The sequence below is a fragment of the Carya illinoinensis genome, chromosome 16 (assembly GCF_018687715.1).
Source record: "Carya illinoinensis cultivar Pawnee chromosome 16, C.illinoinensisPawnee_v1, whole genome shotgun sequence".
In the NCBI taxonomy this organism is placed as follows: Eukaryota; Viridiplantae; Streptophyta; class Magnoliopsida; order Fagales; family Juglandaceae; genus Carya; species Carya illinoinensis.
Genome location: NC_056767.1, coordinates 24,118,802 through 24,132,629, shown reverse-complemented (window position 1 = coordinate 24,132,629; position 13,828 = coordinate 24,118,802). Strand labels below are relative to the sequence as shown.

The 13,828-nt window shown below is 38.3% G+C and overlaps 1 protein-coding gene and 1 pseudogene across 1 annotated transcript; both read right to left on the bottom strand.

Moving 5' to 3' along the window:
- Positions 1-1,962: 1,962 nt before the first annotated feature.
- On the bottom strand, positions 1,963-5,960 carry LOC122299561 (annotated as a pseudogene).
- A 370-nt stretch (positions 5,961-6,330) lies between these two features.
- LOC122299562 (pentatricopeptide repeat-containing protein At2g35030, mitochondrial-like) lies at positions 6,331-8,692 on the bottom strand. Its single transcript, XM_043109934.1, has one exon. It carries the CDS (start codon positions 8,300-8,302, stop codon positions 6,338-6,340), a length of 1,965 nt encoding a protein of 654 aa, XP_042965868.1. The 5' UTR covers positions 8,303-8,692; the 3' UTR covers positions 6,331-6,337.
- Positions 8,693-13,828: the final 5,136 nt, after the last annotated feature.

Genomic DNA, 13,828 nt, shown 5'->3' with positions numbered 1-13,828 from the left:
TGTGGGACTTGGGGTGGACTAACTTAAAGTTTATATGGAGCAATAGGCATTGTGATGATACATTTACGATGGGAAGACTAGACAGGGATAGAGGCTGGGTAGAGTAATTTGAATATGTTAAGGTGGAGTTTCTAGTAATAAGTTGCTCTGATCATAGACCATTACTGTTCACTTTCTGGCAACAGTCACTTAATGAGGGAGTTTCGTGAAAGTCATTCAGGTATGAAGTAACATGAGGCTATGAAGATGTATGCAAGGAAATAGTAGAAAAGGTATGGAAGCATGAGGGAGGTAAAGAAGGATCTTTAAAAGATGTGCAAGAAAGGTTGAAGAATAGTAGACAAGCTCTAGCTAAATGAAGTAGATTTTCTTATTCTGACTTAGAGAAACTCATCAAAGAAAAAAAAATTATTGAAGCAATTGCAAGACGATGAAAGGCAGCATAATGTGGTGGAAGTAATGAAGATAAAAATAGTTTAGTGATTTATTAAATAAAGAAGATTTAAAATAGAGGCAAAGGGCAAAACGACACTGGTATCAACAATGAGACAGGAACACCAGATTTTTTCATGCTTGTGCCACATAGAGAATGAAGCAGAATTTCATTAAAAAGGTTAAAGATACAAATGGCATTATAATGACTAAAGAGACAGATGTGGGCAATGTTTTTAAGTCTCACTTCTTGAATATATACACAACAGTAGCACCAAAGTCAGAATCTATTGAAGCATGTCCAAAAAGGCATAGGTAGGAAGGTGACAAATGATATGAATGCAAGCCTGGAGGCACCTTTACAATGGAAGAAATCCATGAAGCACTTAAGCAGATGAGATCATTCAAATCTCTAGGACCAGATGGTTTTGGAGCAAAATTCGTTCAGTAACAATGGAATGTAATGGGATCAAAGGTGTGTAAGGCAGTGCTAGAGTTCCTGGAAGGTGGAGGTATGTCTAATTAGTTAAATCATACTAATATTGTTCTTGTGCCTAACATTAGATTGCTGGTTGACGAGAGGGACATTTCGATGGCTTTAGAGTATCAAAAGGAATTGCAAAGGGCGTCCAGTGGGAAAGCAGTGAGCTTACTACAAGTGTTTATTAGGAGGAACTATGTTAGGGGTGCAGAAGAGGTTAAACAACTCAACAAGGTCGGGGAATTGGCTAACCTTTTGGAGGGGTTCCCAATTAGGAATCCTGCTTTTTTATGTAAGGGGTGTGGCGATGCGAGGTTTGTGCCGTGCCCGAATTGTAATGGCAGTCGGAAGGTGTTTGAAGATGAGGAACGGGAGTTGAGGAGGTGCCCGGATTGCAATAAGAACGGCTTGATATTGTACCCAGGTTACTGCTCATAATTCCATGAATGTGTATGGATTGATGCCAATGTCAACAATGCCAATGCTTTATTATTATTATTATTATTATTATTATTATTATTATTATTATTATTATTATTATCATTTTGCCGATATTATGTTTAGTAATCACTTTTGGAAAAACCAGCCGAGAAAAGGAAGACCTATCCTCTCTAAGAAAGAACTTGATCGTGCATTCAGTATTTTACTCATGGAATGAGTTTTGTGCATATTGATCTGCCTGTCCTGGTGCAAATATGTGTTTTATTCAATTTTCTCAAGAGAAAAGAGCTCTCACTCAACAATTCTGATTATTGGTTGCATTTACCAATTAAATTGGAAACTGTGATTTTTCATGCGTTGAGCCAAAGATGTCTACTGCAGACAAATTTTGTGCTCAAGTCTCTACTGTTCTGGTGTTCAGAAGGCAAAGATGGAATAGTGGCTATAAGGTGGTAAATGAGCTAAACAATTGGGAATTTTCTTTCTCCTAATGGCAAGTTCCAAAGAAATCATTCTCGTATGTAGGCATACAAAATAAAATAAAATAAAAATAAAAATAAAAATAAAAAAGAAAAAAAGTTCACGTATGCGGGCGTTAAAGAGTAAGCTGAAGCCTATGAAAAAAGAACCCAACTAGTAGACGGGCCATGTCTTGTTATCTCTGGATCAAAAGTCCAATAAAACAAAGATTGGATAACAATATTACAAAATACAAATCCAAAACTACCGTCCGATTAATCTGAGAAAACTCAATAGTAAGTTTATCAAAATTTACCATTCTTACAACTCGTGGAAAAAAAGTTTAGCCAGACTTGAAATTCGATCATCTTCATTTTCTACCCTTATTGCCATTTCATTTATATAGCCTTTTACCTGCTCAAGCAAAGGACCACATCAGCCTCTAGTTCAATAAAACAAACGATACAGAGCAAAAGGTTAGCGAGCCTCTTAGACCTTCATCATGTCATTCAATATGAGGTGCGAAAGCAGCAGAACAGCGTTCTTACTTCTTACTAACGGAAAGTGAAGGACCCCACAACTGGGCATACATGTTCTCGGTCCAAGGTTCTGATAGATTAGGAAACCGAACTGCCAAATCTCCCAGAGCAATAGTGCAATTGGATCGAACAATTTCTGAGGGTGAACTCTCCACAACAGTGAAGAGAAGCTGGAGATTTGCATCACTGGAAATTTTCGTTCACTAAAATGTGTAAGCATCATGTTTTGTTTTGTGTATTAGACGGGGAAAGAGAACATGAGCTCTCTCCAAAAATTTACATCAATGATCATAGATCGACATAAAGCTAGCATGCCGAAAGCTTGTAGTTCAGGATACTGAAAGAAAGCAGAAGCAGTATTAATTTACAGGAAGAGTTTAAAAATGAACAGTAAGAAGCTACATGGAAACTGCTGGGAAGTACTTGTATCAATTAAAATCTTAAACAATCATACCATGTATTATATCATCGCCAAAATAATGACATCAGCCATTCAATTTTTTCTAAAATAATACGGCTTCATGATTTTATTTAAACTCGAATAAAATCTAACTTCAAAACAGTTTTAACTATATTTCGAATTTACATCTAATGGGATGACAATCCTTTCATAGTGTTCATGAATCATAGAAGACATTGAAGGAGAAGACGAGAAAAACTGAGGCAATCACCTTTTGCATCAGACTAAAATTTCTACAAAGCTTTGACAGGAAAGATGCACAGTGTCCTCTCAAGTTCTTCTCACTGGAACCACCAGAGATAATTTCTTTTTCTGCTTTGTCAGAAAGATTATCAAGCATTGCTTCTTCCGAGGTGGCAAGACCTAGTTCAGCATTGATACTATTGTCCTGCAAGGCATTTTCAAGGGAAGAAATCGTCTATATCAGACAAAAAAAAAAAAAGCTAATAGCTTTTGCTGGTAACTAAGTTCGGAATCCAATCGCACCTTCAGTGAATCAGGTGGTATTGTGCCCTTACTATTGATATTGTGACGATCAATATCTGCCTTTTCCTTCGCAACTTTTTGTTTCTGATTCTTTTGAGCACGAGATTCGATATATACCAATTGGTTCATGGCAACATGAATATCTGCTCAGTTTGGCTACTGTCAATTTCGTTCTGCAACTCATCCCCTCCACTACAATCAAACATATAACTCAGAGATTTTTTTACCAAGTCAGCAGCTAATGTTTCTGCAATGAGATGAATCGTATATATGGCAGCCATTGCTTCACCAGCAGCAGCATCATACCATATGTTTTCAGGCAGCCAAAATCCGCTAACTAAGCTTTCTAAAATACCAAATACTCAACTGCCATTAATTAACAGAAACTTTTTCTGGTCATCTTTGGACAATCTTTGAATAGCAATGCATGCGGTTCTAGTAAGCAACGGCTCCACTTCAGCCCAACGACCAAAATCGATATCAATAATGTCTTGTAAGTGAGAGCTAAGAACCCCAGTGGATGATTGTGCTGCCATGCAAAGGACAGATAAAGCACCGCAACTTTGCTCCGCAGTGGTTCCACTAACGTTAAAGCAAAAGAAATCCCATATCGCTGATGTCTGCAAAAACCATAAGTTTATAGGGGAACTGCTGCATCTTCAAGTAATAGCAGAAACGATGCAATATAGAACAGCCATGAAGTCATGAAAGTGGACAGACTGATCCCCAGTATACTAAATAGCTCCATGAAGTCAAATCACCATCAGACTAAATTATGATAAATTTTCTCTCTTCTCATTTCCACAATTAATTCAAGTTGGAAAAAGGGTGGGCTCTAACAATAAAAAATAATTAATATAACCAAGTTTGTCTTTAAAAGAAACGGAGATCATAATCATTGATTCATTAGCACAAATATATGATTTTACACAATTTTACTGAAGATCTTCAGATATTATAGTGAAAGCTCAAGAAAGATATTGAAAAAGACTATTATTCAGATTGTAAACCTGGGAATAGAAATTCTAAATTGAACACGAAATATTTTCAGAATTTCATGGATATATTTGCCCATACTTAGATAACCCATGGTTGTTTAAGCAGACGATTTCAATGGAAGAATGGAAACCATATCTCATCTTATAAGATACTATATCTCTTTACATATTGTGGGAGTGGATTTTGAGAGGATAAAATGGTCATTATCTTATGAATGTGTTGTGTCAAAAATTCAAATTCAAGTAATGAAACAAACATATTTCGTAGAAAACTCCAAATATGAGGGAACATACCATGCTAGTAGATATATCACCTTTGAACCAAGGCCGCAATAATTAACTCCAAAGCTGCTAGATCTCCTATATTTGAATCTATTGCAAGACTCGAGATTTTTAGCAGTCTCCACTGGGTTTTTTTGTATATAAATTGTAACAAAGGCATTCTCTACAGCCTCATAGATGGATTTATCCTGAGAAAACGCCAGCAAAAGAGAGCACATATAAGGTGCTATTTTTGTTGTGGATCAAGAATAAGATATTTAGAGAGGAAGACAAAAAGAAAAATCGTCCTGAATTCCAAAGGAATTTTTGGATTGTTTCCAACTCAACCACAAATAAAAACTTACCAGTGGCAACATCTTACGGAGACAGGCTTCTGAACCATCAATCTGGAACTGTTTGCACCTCATCAGCAAGAGAAATGTGTTCTCAACATCAGAAGCAGAAGATGAAGCCATCAATTGAACTAGTGTTAGCATTGTGGCAGATACGCACTTAGAAAACCTCAAGCCTGCCTCAAGTGATGCAACCAAGGCCCTAGTCTGCTCCAAGTTACCAACATCTGGCATGGGACTACCTTTCTGAGCAATCCCTTCTTCCACATGAGTCAAACAACTATCAGTCAAACTCTCTTGCTGCTCTAGCACTTGAGTATCTATAATATGAATTTCACCATTTTCATTGCAAATGTCATTGTCAGAGGGTAGACCATCTGCAACACTTGCTGAGGGCACGTCCGGTTCAAGTTCATTCAGCTTCTTCTTATACTGCTCAAGCGTTGCTTTGAATGAAGCTATTCGAAGTTGTGGACCACATGGATTATGCTGCAACATCGTGATAAGTAAATTCAATGCAGATTTTCTTACAATTGCACTCTTATCCTCCAACCTTCCAGCAGCAACTTCTGCAACCTCATTCCACATACCGATTGAAACAGCATGCGCTTCACATAACTCAGGCCAAACCTGAAGAACTCGGCTCCTAGTATAAGCCAAAACATCTCGACAATGTTCAAGCAAAATTTCCAATATGGCTTGCTTGGTTCGGAGACGAACAGATTTAGAACTCACTGCACCCTCAACATCCTTGAATGCCTTTGCAACCAACTTTCCTAGAACCCCAACAAGTGCATTACATATCTTATAAGATTCCCCACCAAAGTGCAGGGCAAGAAGTCCAATGTTGGTCGAAATCAACTCTGGCAGCCATTCAGTGAGCTCTACCAAAAAATGGCCAATAATCTCAGCCCCAGCAGTGTCTTTCACATAGTCTTTGGGGCTAGTTTGCCCAATCTCTCTGATAATGGAGCTGGCCAGGCTTCCATCGCATCTTGCGAGTATAACTCCAGTCCCCAACAACCACAAAAATGGATACACATCTTGCATGCCTGTGTTGTAATGTCTAGTTAACTAAAATTTCTGTAGAGAATAGCAGAAAGCTTCTGAAGTGGCTGGAACTCAAAGGTAGCTACAAACAGGGCATGAAACAAAGTTACCGTTCTGAAGGTGAAGGGGATACAAGCAAGGCAACATATAAACGTAGAATTAGCATAAGAGAATGGAGGGGACTCTGGCCTGTACAGTGGAAAGATGGCACAGGATTTCCTTTTACCTTGCTACTTTTTAGTTCATTTTAACCCAAAAATCATCAGTGATGACCAATGTGTTCTCCAATACAAACAACGACAATTATTAAATGGATGCTCCCAATTAAGCATAAATTCTCCACATAACCTCTAGTATCATCAATTTCCTGCCAACATTCATGTCACAGAAAATCCCTCATCCACCATCAACTCATCGTCTGATATATATCCAACCTTTTTCATTTTTTCATGAAGACCCAGAAGTAATGAACAAATACGTTCTGATTGACTATGAGACTTATCGCCAACAACAAACACATGTGCACTATTCCCAATCTCTATCCAACTGCAACCAGGCTGTTTCTTCAATCCCTTAGCCTTCATTTTCAGCCTCACTTTAGCAGCTTCTCTCCACTTCCCAGCCGAAGCATATATGTTAGACAATAATAAATACGTGCCTGCATTCTCTGGCTCCAACTCTGAAAGCTCCTTTGCAACCAGCTTCCCCATGTCCATATCCCCGTGAACATTACATCCAGCGAGTAGAGCCCCCAAAACAGATGCTGATGGCTTAGTCCCAAGCCGCTTTATAAAATCAAATGCCTCTCTAAGCCTCCCGGCACGGCCACAAAGATCAACCAAGCATGTGTAGTGATCTTCTCTCACGATTATGGATTCATCTCTTACAAGCTCATCAAAATGCTTTAGCCCCTCGTCTACCAAACCAGCATGGCTGCATGCTGAGAGCAACCCCACATAGGTGACATCATCAGGTTGAACCCCTAATTCCCGCATTTCACGAAACAAGTTAATTGCCTCTCTGCCACATCCATGGTGTGCATAGGCTGCAATCATACCATTCCAAGAAACTAAATCCCTAAGGCTTGTCATCCCATCATCAAACATCTTCCTGGCGGTACCCAACTCCCCACACTTTGAATACATGTTTATGAGTGCTGACACCACAAATGCACAATCCTGATAGGTTGTTTTACTTATCATCTGATGAATTTGCTTTCCCTCAGTAAGACCAGCTAGGTCACTACAAGCACCCAAAACAGTCACAAAAGTTCCCTGCGTGGGTTTCACCATATCGACCGCCAGCATTTTTGAGAAAATCTTCAATGCTTCTTCACTTTGCCCATCTTGAATATACCCCGTGATAATCGCAGTCCAAGATATCACATTCTTTTGAGGCATTTCATGAAACAACTTCCATGCCCTACTTAACTCCCCATTCTGAATAAATCCCGTAATCATGGTATTCCATGATGGCATGTCCCTCTCCGGCATTCTCTGAAACAAGTCAAAAGCCTCATCCAACCTCTTATTCTGTGCATAACCTGTAATCATAGCATTCCAAGAAACTACGTTCCTTTCGGGCATCAGATCAAAAAGTACCCGTGCCTCATCAATCCTCCTATTTCTCGACAAACCTGCAACCATAGCAGTCCAAGAAATAACATCCCTTTCCGGCATCTGTTCAAAAAGCCTTCGTGCCTTGTCAATCATCCCACATTGTGCCAGTGCTGTTATAATGGTATTCCATGAAACCACATTCCTCTCCGGCATCCTCTCAAACAAATCCAAAGCCAAATCAACCTTACCATTTCTTGCATACCCATCAATCATTGTGTTCCAAGAAACCACATTCTTAACCGGCATCTCATAGAACAACCACTCCGCTTCCTTAATCCTATTTAACCTTATATACCCACTAACCAAAGCCGTCCAAGTAATCACATTCTTCTTAGCATCCACTCTACCAAACAACCTCCTTGCCTCCTCAACCATGCCACACTTTATATACCCCGTGATCACTGTCGTCCATGTGACCACATCTCTCTCGCACATACCATCAAACACCCGCTGTGCTTCTCCTATTTTACCCTCTCTGCAGAGCTTAGTAATCAGCCAATTTGACCGTGCCACATTCGAGTTTGCGCTATAATCTCTTCCAGGTGTCGCAAATCTGGCCATTCCCGTCTCATTCACTGAGTGGTAAAAATAAATTCGGCATCCATATTGAAGCTTGGGATCCGATAACAATGGTATACTACTTCGGACACAGTTCAAGATTGGTGATCTAGCAATACCGCTGCACTGTTTTACATTAATTGATACTCGAAAAGAAGCTGACATGTTCAGCAAGAATCTAGGAGTATCTTTATACGAAGTACTAGCTGGACTTCAAAGAAAGAAGAAATTGGTGAAAACCATTTTATTCAATTCATATATGTTGGAAGGATGGCAAGAGTTCACCTATCATTTCGCCGCTAGCATTTTAAAAAAACGGCTCAATACCAAAAAATTAGATATTTCTTTGGCATCTCATTGCTTATGGACGTGTTTCACCACCATTCGTATGCAATCACCTGCAACCAAAGATTGGACTTGGGAGTCTCGGAGGAGCTTTCGATGCTTAAGCTAGCAATATGGATAAATAATCTCATTTTCAATACCAATGAATTGATAAAATCAAACAGCAAAGCAATCACCTAAGCACCCGCCCGTGATTGCTACCCATTCCATTTATGTACATGAGAAATGCTACACATCATCCTACATCACACATTTTATATATTAAAATATTATTTTTTATTTTTTTTATTTTTTATTTTATTTTATTCTTATTAAACTAATTAAATTATTTTATTTATCATCCACACACTACATATTTATTATAGAAAAAATGAAAAAAAAATTAAAATAAGTGTGGTGTGTGAAGTGTGAGGATGACAAATAGATTTTTCCTATGTACATTCCATTTATATTTCATTTATGTTCGTTACGTTAGGTATGTACAGCTGTCTTTTCATTTATATATTTTTTACCTTCTCTTGTATTAGTTTCCTTACTTGTGAGTCAACTGTAATTGTTTATATAATACAAGCTCTCCTTTATCATCATTGTGTGAGACAGCTCATTCTTAATCTTTATGATATCAAAGCCTACCATAGAATTAATGGAAGTCTACACTACTTATCCTGTATAAAAATAAAAATAAAAATACTAGCCTGAATGTGAGAAAGAGTATTGAGGAATTGCTTGTAGATAATGTCTTGGACATGTTTATAAGATTGAAGCAAACCTCTCTCTTTGAACTGATTTTAAAAGATAAGTTAGACCCACAAATTTCTTCATGGTATCAAGAGCCTAAACAATGAAAATTAGAGAGAGCAATTTTTTTTTCAATGCCAAACTTGTCGTCCTCCTCATCAAATACCGAATATCCCTACCCAGTGACCCAAAATGTCACTAACTTTGTTTCTCTTCGATTCATGCCAACTAACTTCCTTCTCTAGAAGACTCAAATGCTTAACATCTTGAAGAGTTATGATCTCCAAGGCTTTGTATGTGGTGAAACATCCCAACCTCCTTCAACTGTTGAAGGTGCCAACACTGGGGTGATTCCAAACCCTACATTCTTACAGTGGCGAAAAACATATCACCTTGTTAAAGGCTGGATCACAGCCACACTCTCGGAGGAAGTACTCGGTATAGTTGTTGGCCTCAACATTGCCATGGAAGTCTGGAATGCTCGACTACATTCATTTGTGTAAAACTCATTCGATCACAGTCTTGCTCTAAAGCAAAGACTCACCTCCATTTCTCAAGACACAAATATGTTAACAGCGTATCTACATCGCTTCAAGACTATTTGTGATGATCTCTTGGCAATTGGGAAGCTAGTCTCAGATCACAAAAAATTGTGGGGGCTTCTTAATGGCCTCGACAAAGAGTATCAATTATTCACCACAACAATGATGTGTCCACCAATGCCGTCATATTCAAATCTCGTTACTTAACTCAAGAGCTACACTGAGCGTAACAAATTGGATGTCACCCCTCCCCAAATGGCATATTACACTTAGAAAAACAACAACTACAAAAGGTCCAACCAAAAATTCAATTCGAAGGGCGTGATTTTCATCAAGGTAACTCCTCTACCTCTAAACCTCCAAATGCAAATTCAAGGCATCAGTCATACTTTGCCCCAACTCAAAAAGATGCTCTCCCAGTATGCAAAATATGCAACAAGCACAATCACACAGCACTCAAGTGCTTTGACAAGTTCAATCACTCCTTTCAAGTTGACAATATCCCACAAGCCCTTGCTGCAATGAAGCTTGCTGATTCTCAAGACTCGGATTGGTTCTCGGACTCTATAGCCACTAATTATGTTACCAATAACCCAGGTAATCTTTATGACATTAAGCCTTATAATGGGTTTGATAGTCTAATGGCGGGAAATGGAGTTATTCTTCTAATAATACATACTGGGAAAGCATCCATAGGTCCTCATCTATAACTGAATGATGTTCTTGTTGTGCCTAACATCACCAAAGATTTATTGTGATTTAGCAAACTCACAATAGATTACCCACTCATTGTTGTTTTTTATAGTGATGGCTTTATGATCAAGGACAAGGCAACTCAGAGAATACTAGCAAAGGGGCATAAGCGTGGTCTATTATATGCATTTGATGGAGATCCAACTGCATGTTTTTCCTCAAGATTCCAGAAAACTAATTCTACAAGTTGGCACTCTCAGCTTGGGCATCCTCACCAACAAGTTTTGGATTTCTTGCATTCCAATAAAATGATTTCAATTTCAAAATCAAGTAGTCCTTCACTCTGTGTTAGTTGTCAACAAGGAAAATCTTGTAAACTTCCTTTCTTTCAAAAGATAAAAAAAAAATAACATCTCCTTTTCACAAGATCCATTGTGATGTTTGGGGACCTGCCCAGTTTTATCTAGAGAAAAATTTCGATTCTACGCCATCTTTGTTGATGAGTATACCAATTTTACATGGTTTTTTTCAATAAGGCATAAATCTAATCTACTTGAATGCTTTGATGTGTTCTACAAGCATATCGAGTGTCAATTTAATGGAAAAGTTTGTATCTTTCAAAGTGACGAAGGTGAAGAATTTTTATCAAATACTTTTGCATCTAATTTACAATCAAAAGGCATTATTCACCATTTGGCTTGCCCACGGACACCTAAACAAAACTGCAACGCCGAATGAAAGCATCTCAACATCACTGAACATGGACTCATAATGATGTTTCGTGCACATTTGCCTGCTCGTTTCTGGACAGATTGCTTCTCCACAGCTATTTTTCTCATTAACCAATTACCCTCCAAAACACTTGGAATGGATTCACCATTCTACCATCTTTATAAAAAATACCTAGATTATCTTAGCCTTCAAATAATGGGAACTCAATGTTTCCCTTTTCTTGGCAACTATCGAGATACCAATCTTGAACCTAAATCTCTCCCATGTGTGTTCATAAGGTACTCAAACAAGCACAAGGGATATAACTATTTGTACCCTCCAACTGGCCATATTTACATATCACAGCATGTTGTATTCGATGAGTCCGTCATCCCTTATTCATCACCAACAAATCTGTATAGCCATGCCACCATTGCTGGAGATTTCTCATCCTATTTAGATTGGGACACAAGCTCTACATCTCCTGAAGTAACTAGTTTACCACCTTCAGCAGATACATCACCAATATCTTCAACAACTTGACAATTTTCTATTTCAGAAACTCACGCAACAAAAAATAGGAATTTTATTGCCAATAATCCAACCAATGTTCTCTCCCTTGGAGCTACCACCGAAACAAATGAGACAATTTTTTCCTCTATGCAAGTGCAATCTACTCCTCATCAAATGGTGACTCGAAGCAAAGTTGGGATTTGCAAACTGAATCCAAGATATGGCAATCTACATGTTGCATTGTCTCCCTCTATTCCACTAGTGCCTAGAACAATTGTAGATGCTTAAAAGCACCCTAGTTAGCTGGCTAATATGCATGAAAAACTTGCTGCCCTTCACAAAAATAACACTTGAACACTAGTTCCAAAAGATCCAGCCATGAACATCATCGGCTGCAAATGGATTTACAAGGTAAAACTCCAACCTGATGGCTCTGTTGGATGCCTCAAGGCACATTTAGTTCCCAAAGGTTTTCATTAGGTGGATGGTGTTGATTTTCATGAAACTTTTTTCCCTGTGATTAAGCCTGCAAGCATACAAATTGTGATAACTATTGCAGATGTAAAAGGTTGGGAAATTTGCCAACTTGATGTAAGAAATGCATTTTTGCATGGGCATCTTATAACTCCAGTATATATGCAGTAGCCACCAGAATTTACAGATCCAAAAAAGCCATCACATGTATGCAAATTAAGTCGAGCTCTCTACGGCCTCAAATAAGTGTCGCTTGCTTGGTTTGATCGCCTCAGCAATTTCCTACTTCAACTCAACTTCTATTGCAATGTCTCTAACCCAAGCTTATTTGTTTGCCAGTCTGAGCATGGCATCCATATTCTTCTACTATATGTAGATGACATAGTGATTATTGGTAACTCATCCACTCGAATATAGTAGCTTATTTCACAACTCAGCAACGAGTTCTTCATTAAAGACATGGGTGAATTTTCCCACTTTCTTAGAATTAAAGTCACCCGAACCAGCAAATGACTCACACTTTCACCAGCACAATATGCTTATAAGCTACTCGATCGTGCTTCTCTAGGTGAGTGCAAACCAATAGCCACTCCAATGCCTTCTAAAGGTCAAACACCTTCATCAACAATAGCATATTGTGATCCAACTCACTATTGTAGTCTTGTAGGAGGACTATAATACTTAACCTTCACCAGACCTGATCTTTCATACAGTGTAAACTTTATATGTCAATTCATGCATGCACCAACTATGGATCACTTTAAACTTATCAAGAGAATACTACAGTACGTGCATAGCACTCTCAATCAAACCTTCAATATACTTACAACAAGCACACTCAACCTTTATGCATTTTCTTACGCCGACTAGGTAAGTTTTCCACTTACATGGCGCTCCACAACTGGATTCCACACTTTCCTTGGAGTGAACTGCATCTCTTGGAGTGCTAAAAAGTAAAAAACTATTACTCAATCAAGTGTTGAAGCAAAGTATAAGTCCAAGGCGTCAACTGCTGCTGAGCTCACTTGGCTCACCTTTATTCTATGGGACCTTCATGTACCACTTTTAAGACCACTAATACTTCAATGCAATAACTTGAGTACACTTCATTTATCTATCAATCCAGTCCTCAAAGCTAGGACCAAACACATTGAACTAGACATTCATTATGTGCTTTAACAAGTTGCACTTGGTGCTCTAGAAACTCGATTTGTAACATCTTCATCACAAGTTGCAGACATATTCAGCAATCCCTCTGCCAAATTTCCCTTTAAAATAATTCAATCCAAACTCGACCTCTACTCTGACTTCTTGAAGGGGGATGATAAGATCATATAGCAAAGCAATCACCTAAGCATCCACCCATGATTGCTGCCCATTTCATTTATGTACATTCCATCTATAATTTATTTATGTTCATTACATTAGGCATGTATAGGTATAGTTTCCGTTTATATATTTTTCACCTTCTCTTGTATTAGTTTCCTTACTTGTAAGTCAACTGTAACTATCTATATAATACTAGCTCTCCTCTATCATCATTGTGTGAGACAGTTCATTCCCAAAGTCTTTATGAATCAGATGCCCTTTACGTACCTGGACTTATTGCTTATATAGTCTGTGATATTTTGGTTATTGTAGGATAATGATCCACTTATTTGAAATTCATGTCATG

Coding starts and splice junctions, on each gene's coding strand:
- LOC122299562 (XM_043109934.1), bottom strand. CDS start 8,302: ATGTCAGCTTCTTTTCGAGTATCAATTAATGTAAAACAGTGCAGCGGT.